The following is a 22,161-nucleotide window of genomic DNA, read 5'->3' on the forward strand; positions in this document are numbered from 1 at the left end:
GTGTGGTGGCTTCCACTTGTAATCTCATCATTGGGGAGATGGGAGGATTCTAGGGCCTGGTGGCCAGCAATCTAGCTTAATTGGTGAACTCTGCATGCCAGTTAGAGACCCTGTCATAAAGGGGGCAGATGTGTGATACCCAAGGTTGTCCTCTGGCCTCCACATGCAAGTGCACACATGTGACTGAACATCTCTGTGAGTGTGCACACCACACATGCAGAATCTTATTTGTTATAACCTGTAACAAGTCATGGGCTCTGTTAAATTCCGACTGGCTGAGTTTACTTCTTGTGGTCTAACTCAGTCAGCAAGCAGGATCTCACAGCCATAGGTGCCAGTATTCCTTGTGCACTTGGATGGTTTTGAGCCTCACAATGTCCAGCTTGGTAAATTCTGCTGGTGGAAAACCCTCAGATCAAACTGTTGGTTTCATGCTTATGCTGTAAAAATGTATTGTGTTGTCTTTGAGCTAGTAAAAAGGAAATATTCACTAGCCACAGACAAGGGGGTACTCTGGATTCCCAGGGAGGCCACAGTGTGCTCCGTGGAGTCCAATCAGGGCCTCATCCACAGATGCCTAAAGCACTGCCTGGATTATACAAGATCATGGGCTAACCTGGAACAGGGGCTAACACTATATTGTAAAGCTACCGGTGGGGGCCCTCCACAAGCACACCACGGCAAGAGCATGCCTGCCCCCTACATAAAATAAATAAATAACCACAGGTTGCTCTAAAACCTAGAAACTGCAAAATCCTATTATTGCAAACTTAATAACTGAGACAAACTAACATGTGCAGCCAACAATCTGTGCGCTCTATATGTTAGAGAGCCAAGTGCCAATCACAGCATATCAGAATTAGTGCTGCCAGGGTGAGGAAGGCTTCTTCAACTCTTCCATCTCTCTCTTGCTCTCTCTGTCTCTTTCTCTCCAAAGTTTCCATGACATGACCTATTTAATTTGCTAAATGTGAAGAACTTACAGGAACCAGGCATGGTGGCTTATCCGAACACTTGACGAGATGAGAAAGAGGTTTGCTGTGAGTTTGAAGCCAGCCTGGATTACATAGCAAGATCCAGGCCAGCCTAGACAATAGAATGAGACCTTATCTATTTAATTAACTAATTTTTTAGTCAATCAATTAAACCATGGCTGACAAATGACTGTCCCTGAATCTTCAAGAGAAAGAAGAATTCCATCCTGGGGAAAGCAAAAGCTGCAAGCTCTTAGCTCTTTGTGTATCCCGTTGGCCCTCAGCATCCTTGGCCCCTTTGGCCACTTGGGGGAAAATCCTTTTATAAGTTTCTGTGATGCTGTGAACTCATCTGTCTACCTTCTTACTGTCCTTGTCCCTTCCCAAGGCCTCTCTTGTTCCTCACCTCCATTTTTGGAGCCCCTGCTTTTGGGCTCTCTCAACTTTCCCCAGCAGACCTCATCAGAGCAGGGTGAAAGCTTGAAAAACAAGCAAAAGGTATCAACTGCCCTCGGGTGACAGTGAGTTCACTGTGGGGCTGGAGGGCCCCCCTTCCTCTGCCTCCAGGAGTTGGTACCCTTTTTAGTTAGCAGTGAACAGCTAACTTTACTCCACAATCTTTACTCCATGATCCCCACAGACTCTTTTCCTCCTCCTTTAAATCCTCCTAGCAGAGATTTAACTTTCTTACCTACCAAAATATAAGGGTCATATTACCTGAATGAATCAGAGGAAAGGGAAGAAGGGAACCCTGGAGTGTAAGCAGAGGCATCTGGGGCATGCACTGGGGTGTGAACCACTCTCTTTTCTGGAACATTGTAGAAAGGCCAGCTTTGTGACCAGAGAATGATGGGGTAGCATCCCATCCTAGCAGCTTGGCTCATTCTCCTGATGCTAAAGTGTTAGCCCCTGCCCCTCTGCCCCGAAACAGCTCACTCATGGGGAAACACCTGTGACCCTGGACTGGACTGAGCATCCTGTGTTTTGAGACGTGGATCCACACACCAGTCAGGGTGTGAAGTGGAATGGAGGGTGGAAAAGAGGGGGAACGACAGCTGGGAACCCTAGGTCTGGGACCACTTCCACAAGACACAGTTTGTGTGATGGCTGAAAAACCTTCTCCTCCCCTCTCCTCCACTCCATGCAAAGATGGTTAGCCATCCTGGTGATTCACAAAAGGGTTTCCTTTAGCATTGTCCTATACTTTTAACAACCACCCTACTCCAGAGACTCCTGTTCAGGAGGACTTGGGTACCAGTGTCCCTCCAAGCTCCTCAGGGATTTTCATATGAGCCAGGCTTAAGAACAACCTTATGCTCTGTGGGTCTGACCAGGAAAGGCCTTCTCTTTGCATTTCTGCAAACCACATCTCCTCCAGTATTCCCTTCAGCTCAAGGGAACAACCCAGTCTGGCTAAGACTGGCTAAGACTGAGTCCTTGCTGGGCTGAATGGGTTTCCTCCTACTTCATGGAACAGAAACAGCCCTACCTCACCGGGTTATCGCATTGAATTCATTCAAGCCTCCAGAAGTTTTTTTAAAGGACGCCAGTCACACAGCAAGGGTGCAGTGAACTTGGTGTTTTCTTTTTCGTCTTTCTGATGCTGGGGATGGAACCCAGGGCCTTGTACTTGCTAAGCATGCACTCCACTGCTGAGCTGAACCCCCAACTTTGAACTTAATCTTTTCCGAGGAGGAAAGCAGGATAGAAAGTGGAGTTGGCAGGTGCTTTCTAGGGAAAAAACTGAGACCTGGAAGCCAGTGAGCTTGAGTCTCAGGACTTCCATCTGGCAGGGCATGCCTGGGAGCACGGGACCCATACTGCGGCTGGGACGGGAAGCGGCAGCATTGCAGCACACTTGAGGACAGCTCCAACATGAGCCTGTGGACCCAGAACATCACAGCCTGTCCTGTGAGAGCCCTGTGCCCTCCCCTTCCCCTCAATGCCAGCTATGACTCCCCATCAGTATATATACCCCATGTGCCCTGGGATGTCATCCCTCCCCTGCCTTTGACTTGTGTGACAGGAGTCTTGCCCCTTATATGAGTCTGCAGGTACGGAATGTGACACGGGATGGGGGCTTTGGCCCATGGTCACCATGGAAACCGTGTGAGCACGTAGATGGAGACAACTCGGGTTCTTGCCTGTGCCGGGCCAGATCCTGTGACTCCCCAAAGCCCCGCTGTGGGGGCCTGGAATGCCTGGGGCCAGCCATCCATATCGCCAATTGCTCCAGGTAGGTGAGGACAGGATTTGTATAGTGTCTGCTTAGGACTCATCTGGAGAGAACTGGGGGAATGGGGCATCTCACCCAGGTGTTTACGCTTCAGAGAACTGGGGACTGGACAGGAAGCTGCTGTCTGAGGCGGGAAATAGAAGCACTAGGGGAGTTTTCACATCAATGGAGAATAATCTCTGCCTCATGGCAGGATTGCAAAGAGAAAGACTGAACAGGCATGGGAGTCACTGCCAGAAGCTTGCTCTGCTGTTCCAAACTTGAGGACAGCAGGCGATGGTGATGATCCCAGGCTTTGCCATCTAGAGGCATGACTTTGAACAGACCACTAGGCACTCTTCTTAAAACAGGGAATGCAATACCCATCTGAGAGTTGCTGAGAGGTTAAAAGGCATAATGTATGTTGGGAACTAAACTGCCAGGTGCTTGGGAACTGCAAAAAATGGTTATTATCACAACTAATCCATAGCTTTAGAGACTCTTAAAATAAATATTTTTATCTGCCTTCATTAATTTAACCCTGACAGCAACCTCAAAGGGGTCAGAATTCAACCATTAGTCTTATTTTAAGGGTAATAAGGGTACCAGTAAACAGGAGAGTCCAACTTTGACCACTGAGGTCAACTTACTTGGGCGTGGATGTCTGAAGGAAGCTGGGGAAAGCTAATGGAGGGGAGAGGTGGGAGAGTGAGGTCTAAGAGGAGGCTTGGGTATCTGAGAAGGGGGAAAGGAAGGTTTCAGGATGCAATGGTAACTGAGACCTCTAAAGAGTGTGTCCTTTTGCCTGTCTGTGTAGGGGCCCGGCCCTATCACTGTGTCCTTGGCCCTGAGCACAGCCTGATATATGGAAGAAGGCTCTCAATACATATTTGAGGCATGAATGAGCAAACGGATGAATGCACGAATCTGCCTGAGCCAGCCTGGTTAGGAGCTGATATTTTCTGTGTCACTGTCTCGCCAGTCCTGACAACAATACAAAAATCCATCTGCCCCAGATGCAGCCCAGATCTATGAAGCTAGGGCTCAGAGGGGCATGTATCTCTGTCCCCTCCCACTCCACCAGGAATGGGGCGTGGACCACATGGTCATCGTGGGCACAGTGCAGCACGTCCTGTGGGATTGGCTTCCAGGTCCGTCAGCGAAGTTGCAGCAACCCTGCGCCCCGCCACGGGGGCCGCATCTGCGTGGGCAAGAGCCGGGACGAGCGGTGAGCTAGCTGAGGCTGCAGGGAGGCGGGGATCCGAGCCTTCTCCAGCCTGGAATTTGGAGCCGGAATGACAGTACCTCTCCCTAGGGTGACACGCCTCCTTTCTCCTCAGGTTCTGTAATGAAAACACACCTTGCCCGGTGCCCATCTTCTGGGCTTCCTGGGGCTCCTGGAGCAAGTGCAGCATCAACTGTGGAGGCGGTGTGCAGTCGCGCCGTCGGGTCTGCGAGAATGGCAACTCCTGCCCGGGCTGCGGCGTGGTGAGAGCACGTGGCGTGGGACCGGGGGCGCGGTGTGCAGGGAAGCCTGCAGGCTCTGAAACCACCCTCCCCCCCCCCCCAAAGGAGTTCAAGACATGCAACCCCGAGGCTTGCCCGGAAGTGCGTCGCAACACACCCTGGACGCCCTGGCTGCCGGTGAACGTAACCCAGGGTGGCGCGCGCCAGGAGCAGCGCTTCCGCTTCACATGCCGCGCCCCGCTGCCCGACCCACATGGCCTGCAGTTCGGCAAGAGGAGGATGGAGACCAGGACCTGCCCCGCCGACGGCACCGGAGCCTGCGACACCGACGGTACGGCCTAGAGCGGTGGGGAGCCCGGGAGGCCTGGGGGAGGAGCGCGGCGCCCAGCACTGGGGTCGCTGAGCCCGCTGGCCCTCTGCAGCCCTGGTAGAGGATCTCCTGCGCAGTGGGAGCATGTCCCCGCACTCTCTGAGCGGTGGCTGGGCCGCCTGGGGCTCGTGGTCATCTTGCTCCCGGGACTGCGAGCTGGGATTCCGCGTCCGCAAGAGAACGTGTACCAACCCGGAGCCCCGCAACGGGGGCCTGCCCTGCGTGGGAGATGCCGCGGAGTACCAAGACTGCAACCCGCAGGCTTGCCCAGGTCAGGTTGTGGAAGGAAACTTTAGCTTCTCCATGGACTCCGTGGCTTCTGGAGTAGAACAGGAGTGAGGTCTTTCTATTTTCATTACTGCCTTGCTTTTGCTTTCCTCTACCGAGCTAGCTGAATAGGGAACTTGATTTGAGATGAAACTAATATGGGGTTTAGGGGTGTTGATTGGGGTGGGGTGGATGCTGAGTTGAGGGAATGAGACCTAGGGCAGCCTCTCTCACACCGAACCCACACTTACAGTGCGGGGTGCCTGGTCCTGCTGGACCGCGTGGTCCCAGTGCTCAGTATCCTGCGGTGGTGGCCACTATCAACGCACCCGTTCCTGCACCAGCCCTGCACCGTCCCCAGGTGAGGACATCTGCCTCGGGCTGCACACAGAGGAGGCACTATGTGCTACGCAGGCCTGCCCAGGTACTGGATGCATCTGACCGGGGCTGGGGGAATGTTTGGGAGCTGCTAACCCTCAACAGGGAAATCCTGAGGCATTCAACCTCCTCCCAACCCACAATCCACAGAAGGCTGGTCACTGTGGTCTGAGTGGGGTGTCTGCACTGAGGATGGGGCCCAGAGCAGGAGCCGGAGCTGTGAGGAGCTTGTCCCAGGGCCAGGTGCCTGTGCTGGCAACAGCAGCCAGAGCCGGCCCTGTCCCTACAGTGAGATTCCTGGTGGGTCCTTTTGCTAGTACTTTCACACCATCTCCCCTTCCTCCCCATCACACATACTCCCATTCTCCCTGTGCCCTTCCCTTCTGAAATTGAACCCTGAGGCGGAGATTGGAATACAGAATGAAGCGTTAGCAATGCTTGGGGCTCTTCATTGTATTTATTCCACCCTTGACCGTTTGTCTCCCTGCAGTCATCCTGTCTGCGTCCAGTGTGGAGGACACCACCAGCTGTGGAGGTAGAGTCACTCATGTCACGGTCCCTCATCCGCCACCCCAGTCTGCATTCTTCCCAGTTCTGCTGCAGACAGCCAAGCCTGGGTTTGTGTGTATGGGGTCCCCACCTGGCTTCGAGGTTGCGTACAGGGAGGTCTGCACGGTTCCCTCCTAGGCCTCCCAGCTAGGAGGCCATCATCAGCCTGCATCCAGATCCTTCTGCCTCCACCTACAGGCTGTGCTGGGAGATAAGGTGCCAGGTTCCCCAACCTCTCTCTTCGGTTCCGGCCCCAAAGCCCTTTCCTTTCTTTCCTTTCTCCACGGCCTGGCATCTTTGGACCCTGTGTCTGCTCCTGGGAGGACAATAGCAATCTCCTCCTTCACAGTGGCCCTTCCCTTACCGCCCGCCTCTCTCCCTTCAGGGTTCAGTGTTATCCACCTGGTAGCCACTGGCGTGTCCTGCTTCCTGGGCTCTGGGCTCTTGACCTTGGCAGTGTACCTGTCCTGCCAACACTGCCAGCGCCAATCTCAGGAGTCCACGCTTGTCCATCCTGCCACCCCTAACCACTTGCACTACAAGAGTGGGGGCACCCCCAAGAATGAGAAGTACACCCCCATGGAATTCAAGGTGGGACCTCTGTGTGGAGCAGAGCAGGGTGAAAGGCACTGTGGTCCTGGCATCACTGGGTGGGGGAGCAGGGGTCACACGAAGGAGCTCTGTGTCCATAATCACACTTGCCCCTTAACGGCTGGCTTCGGGGACTCCTTGCCCCGGGCAGGCCCTTTCCTCATCTCTCCTTCCTCTGATTCCTTCTCCTCCCCCTAGACACTGAACAAGAATAACTTGATCCCCGATGACAGAGCCAATTTCTACCCACTGCAGCAGACCAATGTGTACACAACCACCTACTACCCCAGCCCACTGAACAAGCCCAGCTTCCGGCCCGAAGCCTCACCTGGACAGCGCTGTTTCCCCAACAGCTGATCCCCCCCTCCTGGGCTTGGGCTCCTTGCCTTCCCAAGGCGCAGAACAGTGGGATGGGACAGTAGAGCCATTTTGGTGTTCCCTCTGTACTGGGCTGAGAACTTGCTTGCCTGGCCTGTGGGGGTGGCATCTGGCTTCAGAAAGCTCTACCTGTCATTGACCATGGGAGAGAGGGCTGGCTTCAGGCTGGCACGTGGCTGCGGATCCAGTTCAGCCCAGGTTTCATGGTCTCCTGTGACCCACCATCACTTTCCCCTGCCATGTCTGAGCTGTGGACCTACTGGGCGCGTGAGGGAATTGGAGAATAGAGACGACAGGGGAGTGGGCTCTTAGGTTTGGGTTGGAAATGACTTCCAATGGCCACATCAAGTCTGCCCCTTTTGAATGGCCCTCCAAAATGCCTGAGCTGCATCCAGCTTGTCAATGAAAGGAATTCATCAAATGTCCCAGCAGCTTCAGAACTCAGCCCAGGGTTGGACCACTCTGATGCTGCTCTCAAAGTGTCACAGGGGACCAGTGCTGGCCTCAGTTGACCACCTCTGTCAGACAGTCTGTACCTTAACCAGAGGCATCCCTCTGGTTAGGGGCAATGAGGACTGAGGCATGGAGGCTGGACTATGCTGTAATCCCTTTAATCTAACTTGGTACAGGCCTTAGTCTTGCCTTCAGAATGCACACAAGGTGGCCTAGAAGGAAGGAAAACTCAAGACCACAAGAGGCAGAGTCTGGCCTCCATGCCTAATGGAGACTGTTGCTGCTCAAGAGTTGTTGGCTGAGAACTGCTTGGGAGTCTCTGCTGGCCCCTCATGTATTCAGGAACACACACACACACACACACACACACACACACACCATCTGCTACAGCCACGAAAAGGATGTTACGCTGTGGCATTATTAATTAAAGATGCTATCCAGTCTCCAAATGGAACTGTCTTTGTGCATATGTGTGTGGGCCCTCTTGGCATGATGTAGTTCATGAAGGCAATACTCGAGGTAACAGATGGTTCCTCAAGATGGAGGAAGCGACCAGAGTGGGGTTTGACTTTAATAGAGGCCATCTTCCTGTGTGTGGGTTGATGTGCACACACATAGTCTTCTTTCAGAAAAGAAGTTGGGTGTAAACAGAATTCACCAGTGAGGATACTAGGTTCAGCAAAGGCAACAGCACAGAGTGGTGTGGGCATGCCCTGAGCAGCTCCTGCGTGGAGACAGGGAATCCAGCAGGCCACTGATGATGATGATTCATGGGATATGTTTGAAGCTGATTTAACAAAACCAAATTGAGAAATGATGCCTGTGAAGGGGGAAGCCTGATGGAGTTTGTGCTGAATTAAATAAAAATCACCTCTGAGCTTCAGCCTTACAAATCAATGTGGCCATTGTGGATGCGATTGATGGACGTGTTAAATTTAGAGAACAATTTCCTGCCTTAATTGGATAGATCAATTCTCATAAGAGCCTCAGGAAAATGGGAGGTAGATAGGCTCGGAAGCCTGGACGCTCTGTGAGAGAGGGGTGGAGGGTCTTGGGGAACAGAGGAAGAAAATTCCTGAAGCTTGAAAGTGACTGGAGAGGCGGGGCCACCCTGGTAGTCACATGAGACAGCACAAATGGCAGTGTTCCTTAGAGCATTTGTGGCTTTTGGATCTCCATATGGTTCTCAGAGTGTATGGAAAGTACCACACGCTGCATGCATGCAGAGGAACAGGCATGGTTGGCAAAGTCTGTTTAACAAATACCCCCAGCTCAGAGCAAAGGACTCCAAAGTCACTCTCTCGTGTGCCCTGACAAGGAGGTGTTCTCTGACAGATGTCAGGAGACTGAAGTGTCAAAGAAAAGCAGGTTCTCTACACCCAGCAGGCTCAGTAAGAGGGAGGAAGAGGCAGGAGCAGGTGCTTCAGCCTTTGTGGGCCCTTTTATGTTCCACTCTGTAGGAAAGCCCCACTGTCTTAAAGCCATAATATCTATCTCAGAAAATTTAGAGGCTATGGGAATCAAAAAAAAAATCTTACAATGATTATACTAAAATCCAAGACAGAGATCTAAGGATTTTAACATGTTATGTGAATATAATTCTTCCCCTTTCCTCTCAGAATCAGCCCCCAAAGCAAAGGGAATAAAAAACAAAAGCTCTGACACCATTTTCAATAAAACTAGGATGAAGTTCTAATCCCAACTCATAATAGAGTCATCCATCTGTATTCTTGGAGAACTGGTTCCAAGGCACTACCCCCTGTGGATTCCCAAACCTGAGGATGCTCTCGTCCCTTATGCAAAATGGAAGGGCATTTGCATGTAGGTGGTGCACACCCTCTTGAACCTTCTCTGCATTATTTCTGATACCTACTGCATTGTGGATGCATTATGAATCACTGTTCCATATGGCTGAGGGAATGATGTCAAGAAGGAAAGTTTGAATGTGTACAGTTCAGAGGCAATTTTTCACCCAAACATTTTCTGTCTGTGCTTGGCCGAATGTGGGTATGGAAGCTATGGAAGGGGGTTCCTGTCTATCTATAGTGACAGAAAGAGGAGGAGTAACGATGGTCACCTGGGGGAGTGGGAATGAGGCAGACCTGTCATTCAAAGGATTTCAGAAAACGGTGAGGATGCAACTAAAGAGGGGATTGTATGAAAATCTTTGTGTAAGCTTCAGCCACATCCTTGATTTCTTTTTATGTTTCACAGTTTAAAACTAAAAACAAAACAAAACAAAAACGACAGGTACAGAAAAGGCAGGCAAAGCAACAGTATAGCTTAGTAACACTTTGCAGCAAGGACTCCAAGAAATAGAATGGTGACAGCTGTCCCAGGACGCTTTTCTTCCCTTCTCACACAGTGACATGGTTATCAGCTCAAGAAAGGGGAAGAGCACAGGTAAAGAAATACAGCAGGAAGAGAAATACAACTGCTGCTCACAACAGTAGACCAGAGCCTGCTTCTGTACCAGTAGCAATGGACACGATGTGGTCCCGGTCATGGCTTTGTGATGTACCTATTACGTTTTATTCATAAGAGAATCAATAACAGGAGGACAAGTCTCTGAGCTCCTGATACTAACTGAATGTTGGAGTAAATATTAGGAGAGAAAAAAAAAGACAGCCCCTTTTATTTTCCCCCACCATTGCTGTGGTATGTGTTCATTAAAGGAGATACCAGAAATACCCACTGCACCTAGCCACAACATGCTTCCTTTAAGATGGGCCTTGGCTCTAACTGTGCTGTGCTGTTTGAACCTTTTATTTCCAAAACCATGAGCTAAATGAGCATTTGCTTATGTTAAAAAGAAGGGAGATAATTTGGGAAGGGGATGGCATGTAGCTCAGTTGATAGAGTGTATGCCTTCTATCCATGAGACCCTGGACTTGACCTGGACTTGACTCCCCTGAACAGGAAAAAAAAAAAAACCCTAATTCACTAGGGTTGTAGCTCAGTTGGCAAAGTATTTGCCTAGCATTCAGCATCCTGGATTCAATACCGACACAGTATAAACTGGACCTGATGGTGCATGCCTATAATCCCAAGCCTAGAATGTGGGGACAGAGGAGCCTGACTATACAGTGAATTTGACGCCAACCTAAGATAAAGGGAACACTGTCTCAAAAAAGAAAAGTAGTTCTGGAACACACACAAAAGAAAAATCTAATAAAAATCTAATATTCTAAAGAGACAATCATCAATATCTTAATGTGTCTTTTCCAGAATTTTCTCTGTGGTTCTGTCAGTTTGGTGGCATTTTATAAAAATAAGGCATACTAAATGTGCCAGTTTTATTCTGATTTTTAACACATAACATTATGTCATAATTTTCTTATATTGTTAGAAATTCCTCTCCAAGCCTCAGGGTCCCTTGCAGCATGGGTCCTGGCAATGGGGAGGGAGAGAAGAGAGGGCCCTGTTTGCAGAGTCTCATGATGATTAGATCCCCCCATTCTACCACTTCAATTAGAGAAAATGCAATTTTACACATTTCATTATACCACAGTATACTTTGAAGTGTTTGCATAACAGTTGAAAAATCGGAAATGTTCTGTCACTTGAATTTCATTTTTACCTCAATTTGCTCTCCCCATTATATAATGATATCATTCTACCACATAAATTTATAATAATTCACATTAGCTGCTCTTATTTGTTTCTTATTTTTCCTTTCCCAGATTATTACTCTAGGTCTCCCTGTGAGTTTTCCTTACAATCCCTTAGGATACATTCTGAAGAGTGGAGGCAAGTAGGGAATGTGCTTGTCACATGGCTTTCAGCATTAGTCATGATAAAGTGGGAATATTGCTGACCAGAGTGTCCCTTGAAGAAGATGTTGGTCACAGAAGTAGCTGTGCTGCTCAGGGCTGTCACCCTGAACAACTGGGTACATTGGACCCATTGTCCTCACACTGGAACCTGGGAAAATGTTTATTTTATGTATGTGGATGTTTTGCCTGCATGTATATCTGAGTACCACATATGTACCTGGTGTCTGTGGAGGTCAGAAGAGGACATCAGATACCTTGGAACAGGTGTTACGGATGGTTCTGAGCCATCACTTGGGTGCTGGGAATAGAACCTTGGTCTTCTGCAAGAGGAACAAGTGCTCTTAACTGCTAAGCCATCTCCCCAGTCCCAAAATCTGTCTGTCTGTCTGTTTCTCTGTTTCTGTCTGTTTCTGTCTCTCTGTCTCTTTCTGTCTGCCTGTTTCTCCCTGTCTCTGTCTCTCTCGTGTGTATCTGGGGAGGCACATATGAGAACCAGAGGATAGCTTTGCAGAGTCAATTCACTCCTTTTACCTTTATGGGGGTACTAGGGGCTGAACTCAGATCCCCAGGATTTTACCTACTGAGCCGTCTCACTGGTCCTGAAAATGTCTTCTTGAGCCAACTAAACAGCTATTGTCTCTCCAAATTGCAGCACTCTGAAAGGGGTGCTTTGAGCAAAAAGAGAAGCCCAGTTACTGGTACCACCCACTGGGTACTGCTATGCTCTCAGCCTTGACCATTAACATGACTGTATCCAGGAGTGCCTTTCTGGGCACTCAGGCTGTGTCTGTGATAGCATAATCGAGACAATTCCATCATGGGGGCAATAGATTAATCATTTGATGGATTCACATCACAATGGCTGCGGTGGGTTGAATAGGTATGGCCCTCATAGACTCATGTGTTTGAATGCTAGAGCATAAGGAGTGGCACTATTAGGAGGTGTGGCCTTATTGGAGTAGGTGTGCCTTGCTAGAGGGAGTGTGCCACTGTGGGGATGGGCTTTGAGGTCATATACGCTCAAGTTATGCCAAGTTACAGACCCGATCAAGATGTAGTAGTCTTAGCTCCCTCTCCAGCACCCTGTCTGCCTGAATGCCACCATGTCCCACTAAACCTCTGAACTGTAAGCCAGCACCAAGTAAATGTTTTCCTTTATAAGAGCTGCCATGGTCATGGTGTCTCTTCACAGCAATAGAAATCCTAAGACAATGGCATAATTTGAAAGGGTGAAAGTTTGTTGGAGGCAGTAGGTCACTGGGAATGTGTCCCTAGGTGGTGTATCTTAGCCTGGTCTCTCCCTGTATTCTCTCTCTCTCTCTCTCTCTCTCTCTCTCTCTCTCTCTCTCTCTCTCTCTCTCTCTGCTTCCTGTCTATCATGAAGGTCTTCCAAAATACACTCTTGTCACGATGTTCTGTCTAGTGTCTAGTGCACGAGGCCAAGGAACCCCCTCAAACTGTGAGCCAAACTAAGTCTTTCCTCTGTTATGTAGTCTAATAAAGTATTTGGCCACAGCTCTTAGCAGGACCTCTAACACTCACCTTGGTCCCAAGTGATATGCGCTCCTGAGTCCTAGTGTAATTCTGAGAAAATGGACTTGGAAATGGAAAAGTAGCCAGACCATTGCTTTTGACCCTGGGCCTCCTCACAGGATTCCGTCTCTTCCTCCCCAACCTTCAGCTCAGATCACCTCAGCTCATTCTGCAGCCTCTAGTTTTACAGCTAGGCTACCTTCAAAGATGCACTGCAGAACTGTAGGCTAGCCCACAATGGGTCTCCAGTGAAATCTTTCTCCTTGTCCCAAGCTTCCAAATGGGTACCCTCAGTCCTCAGAGGCTGCACCTCAGTCTCTAGTCATGACCAAAGGTTCTTCAAAACACCCTCAAAGGGCTTTGTTTTCTCTAGGGTTGAACCCTGGTGTCCAGGACTGGCAGAGACACAAGGCATCCCATATTTGAGGCATAGCTAACTAACTTATCCCAGTACTGAACATTATCAAACACAAGAGATCTACTTTCCCACTGGGTAACTCCCCCTCAGGAGACTCCAAAGATGTCAGGTTCCCAGGAGCTGCCTTGTGGCTCATATTACCAGGTAGGATCTAAGTCTTTCTTTGCAACCTGAAGCCTTGAACACCGCTTTCCTTGAACAACTTTTGTTCCATTCACATTGTTCACATTGATGGGTGATGTCCTTCTGTATATATGTTTCTCTTATTGGTTGATGAATAAAACATGTTTGGCCAATAGAGGCAGGAAGATAGGCTGGACTAGGAGACGAGGAGAATTCTGGGAAAGGTAGGCAGAGAGGCACTGCAAAAGGGGATGCCATGCAGGGACTGGGAAGAAAGGACATGCCAGGCATTCTCTGGTAAGATAAGGCCATGTATAAACACATAGATAAGTAGTTATGAGTTAAAAATTAAGTGAGAGCTAGCCAATAAGAAGCCCTAGTCATTGGCCAACAATTTTATAATTAACACAGAGTCTGTGTGTTTCTTTGGGGCAAAGAAGCTGTGGGACCAGGCTGGAACAAGAAAATCCAGCAACACATTGCTTTAATAATCTCTTAAGTGATAATGGTAGATATATAAATTCCTGGGATTAAAAAAAATCAGACAGTGAGCTAGAGAGATGGTGGTTAAGAACATTTATTGCTCTTACAGAGGACCAAGGTTCAGTACCCGGCATCCATGTGATGGCTGTCAACTGCTGGTCACTCAAGTTCCTGATGTTCTGATGTCGTCTTCTGGCCTCGATGTACATAAACTCATGAACTCCCCCACATGCACATATGAATAAAAATAAGTAAATGAATCATTAAGCAAGGCATGGTGGCACACACCTTTAATGCCAGCACTTGGGGAAGGCAGAGGCTGGCAGATCTCTGTGAATTCAAGACCGGCTTGTCTATATAGCCAGTTTCAAGCTAGCCAAGGCTACATAGGCAGATACAGGGATCGGGGTGGGGGGGAATCAAACAGGGGATGGGCTAAGATAGCTCACCAGGTGAAGACACTTGCTGCTGAGGCAGGCCACTTGAATTCAATCCCTGGAGCTCACGTGGCAGAAGGAGAGAACTGGCCCCCATTGGCTGCCATCTGACCTCTATATTTATGCCAGAATATATCCTCGAGGGCAGCTCAATTGTGCACACAACAAGCAGGTGTAATTTTTTCAATTGAGTACTATGAAATAATATACAGTTGGCATTGTTGTGTACACCTGTGACCCCAACATGCATGAGGCAAAGACAGGAAGATCTTTGCAAGTATGAGGCCATCACTGTCTTTGTAGTAAGTTCTAGGCAACCAGGGCTACATAATGAGACTTTGTTCCCCCAAACAACAAACAACACAGAAACCCAGAAGAGTATACAGTGAAAGTAAGACTTTTAAAAGCTAATTATAACTGATAACAGAAGATGGTATGTAATGGTATTATGTAATGTTTTGCTGCACACTTATGTGCAATGTTCAAATCAGGATAAACATATCAACCTCCCTATGATGGTCAATGTTAATCGTCAGTTTGATATAGTCTAGAGCCTCCTGGAAAATGGATGAGTCTCAAGACACGCCTGTCTAGAGACAGGGGGATTTATCTTGAATGTTGTAACTGAGGCAGGAAGACATGCCACCATTCCCTTTCTGGAACCCTGGACTCTGTAAGTGGAGAAATGGAACAGAGCAGCCCAGCATTTATCCCTCCTGCTTCCTGGCTATGAATGAGACGTGACCAGTTGTTCCAAGCTGCTGCCTTGACTTCCGGATCATGCGATAGCATACCCTCCAACTGTGAGTTAAAATAAACTCTCTACTGTAAGTTGTTTTGTCTGAGTATTTGTCTGAGTAGTTGTCACAGCAACAGAAAAAGAAAGAAGACACTCCTTAAACATGTCATTTCTTTATGGTAAAAACATAGCAAATCTTTTAGATTTTTAATTTTCAGTAATAATATTTTATGATTATGTCTCCCAGCCTTAATTTTTAGGCTTCATGGTTCTCCTCCCTGAGGAAACTAGGATTATAGAGATACATGCATATACAGGTTCATGTACAAAGATGTTTCTCCACTTACCATGGATAATGTGCCTATGAACCTAGGATAACCTGAAAATATAAGTCAACATGCAGCTCATACCTGACACAGCAAATATCACTGCCTCCCTTGGCCTATGTCAAGTGTGCTTGGAACAGCCACATTAGCCTGTATTGGGCAAAATCAACCATCACAAAGCATGCTTTCTAATGAACCCCTGTGCATCTCGCATGACTCGCTGACACTGTCTGGTATTTCAAGATACCACATATCGCCAAGAAGAGAAAACAATAAATTAAACATTCTGAAGTATGGCTTTAACTACATTCTTATTGCTTCCATACGATCTGAAAACCAGATAGCAGATCACCATAAATGAGAGGCTGCCTGCATTTGCACATGAGCTTATACAAGATGCACCAGAGTTCAGCCCCAAATCTGCAAACTGCCCTTTTGCCTTCAGCATTTGGAGCTGAGCTTGATGGACAGTTGTGGTTGCAGGAGGTCATCACTGAATCTAACCAGCACATCTACAGTAGTGACATGCACGAGGCTTGCCTTCAGTTTATTAATAGAAGATACTGTAAAGGTCCAGCTAAATCTCCAGTGAAGATCTCTCGCATGCTTCCTATGCGAACACTCTATTAGTCAGTTAAGCTACCTGTGTGCATAGGGTTGCAAGATGAAAATGCCATGATAATTAATGCTGATTACAAAAGCAATTAATTTATGTTCAAAACATCTCATCACTAGGAAATAGCAAGTGAATTGGGGAAAAATATTGAGAGTTTAAAGGAATATTAGTAAGATAAATTCAGGAATAACATTATATAATTTTTGTGAGCCAATATATGTTGAACAGTTTTCAATGATCTAAGGCAGAATAATGGAGATTTGATGAAATCATGAGTCTAATATTTGTCAACTGGTTTGATGGCTGTCTCATATTCATTAAATCAAATAAAATTACTTTTAAGAATTATGTTAATTTTGGCTATTTAATCCCATTTAGGTTATGAGTCTTTCAAAAATAAATTGTATTTGGGGATTCATCTTAGGAAATTTAATCTAAAAAATAATGTCAGTTTTTCTGCTTCGACACTTCATAAGCAGGAAAAAATACTAATCTGTCTAATATTCACCACTAAATAACCTTTGATCCAGATGAAGGAATATGCAGAGACAGGAGGAAAAGGAAATAGTATTGCACAGTGTAATAATACTCAGAAAGCGAAAGGCTGTCGAGCTGGTACCTAATATCCACTAAGCCCTGAAGTCAAGCCCAAGCACAGGGAAAATCAGAATGTGATGGTTCATGTCTGTCATGCCAGTATCAGGAGGTGGAGGCAGGAGGATCAGACCTTCGAGGTCATCTCTAGCTACAGAGCATGGTGAAGGCCAGACTTTGGTTTTCAGACACATCTTCCTCTGAGCATGAAGCTATAGCCAAGTGGCCACTGGAGCCACCCCTCAGCTGACAGCCCTGAGCCATTGCTGTTGCTACACAGTAACGAACACCCAGCTTAAAATCTAGCCCCTGCAGATCTTAATCTAAAAGTTGTAAGGAGAAATTCATACTTGAGAGGGAAATTTCCGTTCATTCTTGCATCCCAGAAGCTTCATTCTGAGATGCTCCCATTTGGCTTCGGCCCCAACCAGAACCCCAGGATGGTTACTAACATTTGTCCAGGTGTGTGTTCTAAGCCACACACGTACCCATCTGTGGGGCTGCTCAGAAGCTTTCCCACCTGCAGCCATCCTCAGGATCTCTGTTTGTCTCTTCCCTGACAACCAGCCCACCATTTATTAAATCAAACCCCCAGTGGAAGACATCAGGTGTCTTCAAACTTGTTATAGGCATCAAGACAAAGGCTACGATGATAGGATGGATTCTGAAATAGACAATTGCTCAGGGTATATATATTTTAAATTTCGATAGGCTTGCCCATTTTATCGTGGTTTTTTTTTTTTTTTGTTTTGTTCATTTTACTATAATGTCACAGCATGCCTTGTAGTTTATTCCTACTTGTTCCTCTTGAAATAATTCTGTTATGCTTGTGTGTGTGTGTGTGTACTCCCCCTCTCTTTCCCTCCCTCTCTTCCCCCTCTCACATACACACACGCACACATACACACACACACACACACACTCACACACACACACACACTCACTCACACACACACACACACACACATCACAGTACATATGGGACGACAATTTGTGGGAGCCAGTTCTTTTCTTCTACTATGTGGAATCAAATTAGGGTCATCAGGCTTGGTGGCAAGTGCATTTATCAGCTAAGCAATCTTCTCAACCCTTTTCTCTTCTCAGAGGAGATTTCACAGTTTTAATGGAATGATCACTGGTTCTATGGGAACAGGAATCAACCAAACAACTGGGTGCAAAGTCATGGGCCTATAATCCCAGGTACTGGGGGTAGAGGCAGGAGGATTGCAAATGTCAAGAACTGTGAGGCCAGCCCAGGTGAGTGAGTGAGACATGGCCTTAAAAATCTTAACAAAGGGTGAATGAGATAGCTCAGCCGATGGAATTGGTCGCCATGTAAGTTTGCTGACCTGAACTGGATGCCTGGAGATGAGAGAGAAGAGTGATTCCTGCAAATTGTCTTCTGACTCCTAAATTCATGCTGAGGCACAGGCACCATCATCACCTTTCTTTTGGTTTTCCAAGACGGTTTCTCTATGTAGCACTGGCTGCCCTGGAACTCACTCTGTAGACCAGGCTGGCCTCAAACTCAGAGATCTGTCTGCCTCTGCCTCTGTCTCTGCCTCCTGAGTGCTGGGATTAAAGGCATGTGCCACCACCACTCAGCAATATTTAAAAGTAAAACTTACTTAAAAATATAAAACAGGGCTACAGATATTTCCCAGTAATAGAGTTCTTGTCTAGCACATACATGGAGTCCTCCCCTCCACAAACAGAAGAGGAAGGAAAATTAGCTAAGGTTACTCCCCCTCCTCTTCCTTTATTAGATGAGTAACGTGGAACCTACTTCCCTAGTTAAATGCCCCTGGAGGACCTCACCACATCTCTGCTCGCAATCAAACCTTGTTTTGATGTCCTACATTTCCTGTGTCTCTGTTTTTAAAGTACCAATTAGACAGAGTACAGGTTGGATGTGACTGGTTGACAAGGTTTTATGTAATAAAGGCTTCTAGAGCCTGACCTGAGGAGGTGAGTAGAGCCGGGTCTTTCGCAATGTAATGTGGTAGGTGAGCAAACATTGTGGACAGGAGTCCCAGAGCCCAGACAAGAAAGTTGCCTGGATTATTACAATGCTTCCCTATCTCAGTCCAGTTCTCCTCATTCCTGCCTATCTCCCCCAACCCTGAACTGCCAGCACCCGTGACCTACCTGGGCAGGGAGTTGAGTCCCTTCCCATGGCTCAATCATTGTTTTGTATGTAGACAGTCTCTGTAACCCTAGAGCTTCATGGTAACATCCATATAGGAATGCAGTCCTGAAATGGTTATGGAGATCTCTTGATCTATGGGAGGGACTTGAGACAAGAAGTAGGGGGAGGACCAGCCAGGAAATATGAGTCTCACACATCCACCTGGGCTGCCATCCCGTCATGGCCATCATTGCCTCATGTTCAGTCTCAGCACCACAACTCACCAGGTCCTCTTCTGTCTTAGACGCTTTTCTATTGCTGTGATAAAACACCACACCCTAGGCAACTACAAAAAGAAAGCATTCAGTTTGGCTTACTGATTCAGAGAACTGGAGTCCATGAAGAAATGGGAGAGCTCACATTCCCATTAACAACCACTAGGCAGAAAGCCCATTCCCATTCCCGGTGACACGCCTCCTTCAACAAGGCCACGCCTCCTAATCCTTCCCAAACAGTTCCATCAACTCGGGACCAAGTCTTCAAATGCACAAGCCTACAGTGCCCATTGCCATTTCAACCATCAGATAAAAAACTCACCAAGGAGAAAAAAATCTTCCCAGGAACTCTGAAGAACTCCAAAGTCCAGGCTGAAGAACACAGAGAAAATGGTGGCAGGGAGAACCCGCACACCTCCAGCCCACGTCTTCACTCACCTTAGCAAAGATGGCTGGCATGGTTCTGATCCCTGTAACCGAGGAGCATACTGTCTCAAGGATATCTACCCACCTGTATGGCTCAGAACTCTCTCTGGTCCCTTCTTCCTCCACCCAAATAGCTGCTCAGGAGACTCTTAAAGCAGAACAGATAAAACTGGCCACACTTAGGATTCTTACCTTCAGGAGTCTTACCTTCAGGCCCCCTCTTAGAGAGGAAGCTGGCACTCCTGCCTGCCTGGCCTCATTCAGAAGAACACGGTCCCTGGTGCAGAGGCAAAGCCATTCTTGTGAGCATCCTCCCTGCTCAGAAATGACTGTCAGCTTCTAGCCAGCATCATGCCAACTCCCGTTCAGTCCTTCGTGGGAAGGCAATGGAGTAGAACAGCGGGTGTTTCTTTATTATTACTATTTTACCCACACATTTTCTGAAATGACTGAAAAACTCAGTCACACTCGCTATGGTTTCTCAGTTGACATGGAGAATTTCTGATCACAGCTTAAACCCAATTTCTGGGACATTGTACACACTGACATTTTAAAAGCAAATCTATTCTTTTAAATGTAGCCAACAGAATCTTAAAAGGCACAGCATTAAAACAAAACACTGGAGAATGCATCAAGAACTGAGAGTATACCGCCCCTTCCACCCTCCCAGCTCAGATAGCATACTACTTCTCCCACACAATTTTACCCAAAATAATATGGTTTTAAGCTTCAAAGTCTTACATCATAGTTTCTGACCTAGGATGTATGTCTGAGTGATAACATAAAATTTAAAAAACTTCCCATGGCTGGAAGATTTAAATTAAAATTTTATGATTGCTGATAACAGGCATTACAGGGGTATTTGAGCTTATTAAATAAAAGGACGAGTGGGCACCGTTGCTTAGCTGGCTAAAGCGCCTGTCTGGTAAATAAAAAGACAAATTTAGAGAGTAGGTATTTAAGTTAATGTGTGTGTGTGGGGGGGAGGGACAGAAAGGAAGACGTGGAAGGAATGTGATTCAAGCACTTTTAGGTTCAGGATTTAAAAGAGCCCCTGATATCTGTTGCTAACTGAACAGCCCCACAGAAGGACCTGCAGTTCTGTCTGTCCTGTAAGTACACTGACATTGAAGTCTGAGTCAGAGGTCTGTTTTCTAAGAGAGAGGTTGGCAATGAAAATGAGGCTTCAGCTAGGGATTTGGTTCAGATGTGCTTCTGTCACACATAAAAGGGCCTGGGTTCAACCCCCCCAGCACCCCAAAATAAACCAAAGAAAGAAGAAGATGAGTTCAAGCAAAATGCATATATAGTGTTCAACCACCTGGCAGAAGTTCATATAAATGATAAAACTAGAAAAAAGGAAGAAGGAGGAGAAAGCAAAATCCTTAAGATTTTGGGATAGGCAAAGACCTAGCATGAGAATAATAGTGCAATTCAATATTGACAAAGTGATGTAAACAAGGTCACTGCTTTTAAAAGACACACTCTTGGTAAACAAGTTAGTTCATTTGGGAGAAGCACTCGCTACATGAGCCTGGGATCCCAAAACCCTGGGAAAGGTGGGCGGGGAGAACCTAGTGCATACGCTGACCTGTGACCCCCACATGTGTACACAAGTGCCTGCACACATCCACATGCACTTAAAAAAGGATCCTGAAAATAACAAAAGAGGAAATTCACAGGCTAGGAGAAAATATTTGCAAATCCAGAATACATGATTATTAAGATCTAAGGGGGGCTGGAGAGATAACTCAGTGGTTAAGGGCGTTGGCTGCTCTTCTAGAGGTCTTGAGTTCAGTTCCCAGCACCCACATGGTACTCACAACCAACCATTTATATAATAAGATCTGGTACCCTCTTCTGGCATGAAGGCATACATACAAGCAAAACACTGTACACATAGTAAATTAATGAATCATTTACAAACTCTAACTTAAAGATCTAAATTGAAAGTAAAGAACATAATAAAACACAATGAAAATTTTTGAGACCCTTTTTAATTAAAACTTTCTTAAAATATATTTTGACCCTATTCTTTCCCTTACCACAGCTCCTTCCTACTCCTTTCCACCTCCTTACCCATCCAAAACTTCATGTTACCTCTCTCCCAAAAGACACAAAGCCTCCTTAAATGAAAATCAAAACAAGCAATGGACAACAACAATGAAAACCAGTAAGACAAAACAAACATACAACAAAAACCTAAACCAAAACCAAAGAAGAGCCCTTTCTTGAGGAGATTTAAGGACAGTGAATAAGCATGTGGTGAGATGGGCATTGGTCATGAAGATGCCAGTGAAAACTACAAGATGCCACAGCTCCTGTCAAAATGGCTAAAAGGGAAAGGGCTGGGGCTGGGTGTGGAGTGATCCATCCCTGGGTGACAATGAAGTAAGTCTCCAATGCTGTAAAAACAAAAGATAAACGCCTCATGGGTGAGCACAGTGAAGGTGTAGAGGTGACCCTCCCACACTGCAGGTGAAAATGATGTTGTTATGGGGTCTTAGGACAAAGGCCTCAGAGTCAGGGGTCCCAAAGGTTCTTCCAACTGTCCTACGGTACCAATCCAAAGAGACCCAACCAATCAAAATAATGTGCAGTGGAGAAGACAGAAAAAAGAAAAACAAAACATTTTTATTCAGCTG

The 22,161-nt window shown here is 47.0% G+C and overlaps 2 protein-coding genes across 3 annotated transcripts in view; one reads left to right on the forward strand and one right to left on the reverse strand.

The window, feature by feature from the left end:
• The window catches only part of Sema5b (semaphorin 5B), a 38,597-nt gene extending 31,106 nt beyond the window's left edge, over positions 1-7,491 (forward strand). Inside the window, exons 11-21 of one of the 2 annotated variants that reach the window (XM_051191401.1) lie at positions 2,768-2,885; positions 3,029-3,210; positions 4,274-4,417; positions 4,530-4,677; positions 4,762-4,987; positions 5,079-5,297; positions 5,547-5,717; positions 5,822-5,971; positions 6,162-6,206; positions 6,606-6,811; positions 7,010-7,491. In XM_051191401.1, coding sequence (XP_051047358.1) covers positions 2,768-2,885; positions 3,029-3,210; positions 4,274-4,417; positions 4,530-4,677; positions 4,762-4,987; positions 5,079-5,297; positions 5,547-5,717; positions 5,822-5,971; positions 6,162-6,206; positions 6,606-6,811; positions 7,010-7,168 — 1,768 coding nt within the window. In that variant the 3' untranslated portion in view covers positions 7,169-7,491. Of the gene's footprint in view, positions 1-2,767; positions 2,886-3,028; positions 3,211-4,273; positions 4,418-4,529; positions 4,988-5,078; positions 5,298-5,546; positions 5,718-5,821; positions 5,972-6,161; positions 6,207-6,605; positions 6,812-7,009 lie in introns of both variants that reach the window. The other variant, XM_051191399.1, reaches the window with a different exon arrangement.
• The window catches only part of Dtx3l (deltex E3 ubiquitin ligase 3L), a 795,722-nt gene that overhangs the window by 565,901 nt on the left and 207,660 nt on the right, over positions 1-22,161 (reverse strand). The window lies entirely within an intron of this gene.

Source organism: Phodopus roborovskii, unplaced genomic scaffold (assembly GCF_943737965.1).
Source record: "Phodopus roborovskii unplaced genomic scaffold, PHOROB, whole genome shotgun sequence".
Lineage (NCBI taxonomy): Eukaryota > Metazoa > Chordata > Mammalia > Rodentia > Cricetidae > Phodopus > Phodopus roborovskii.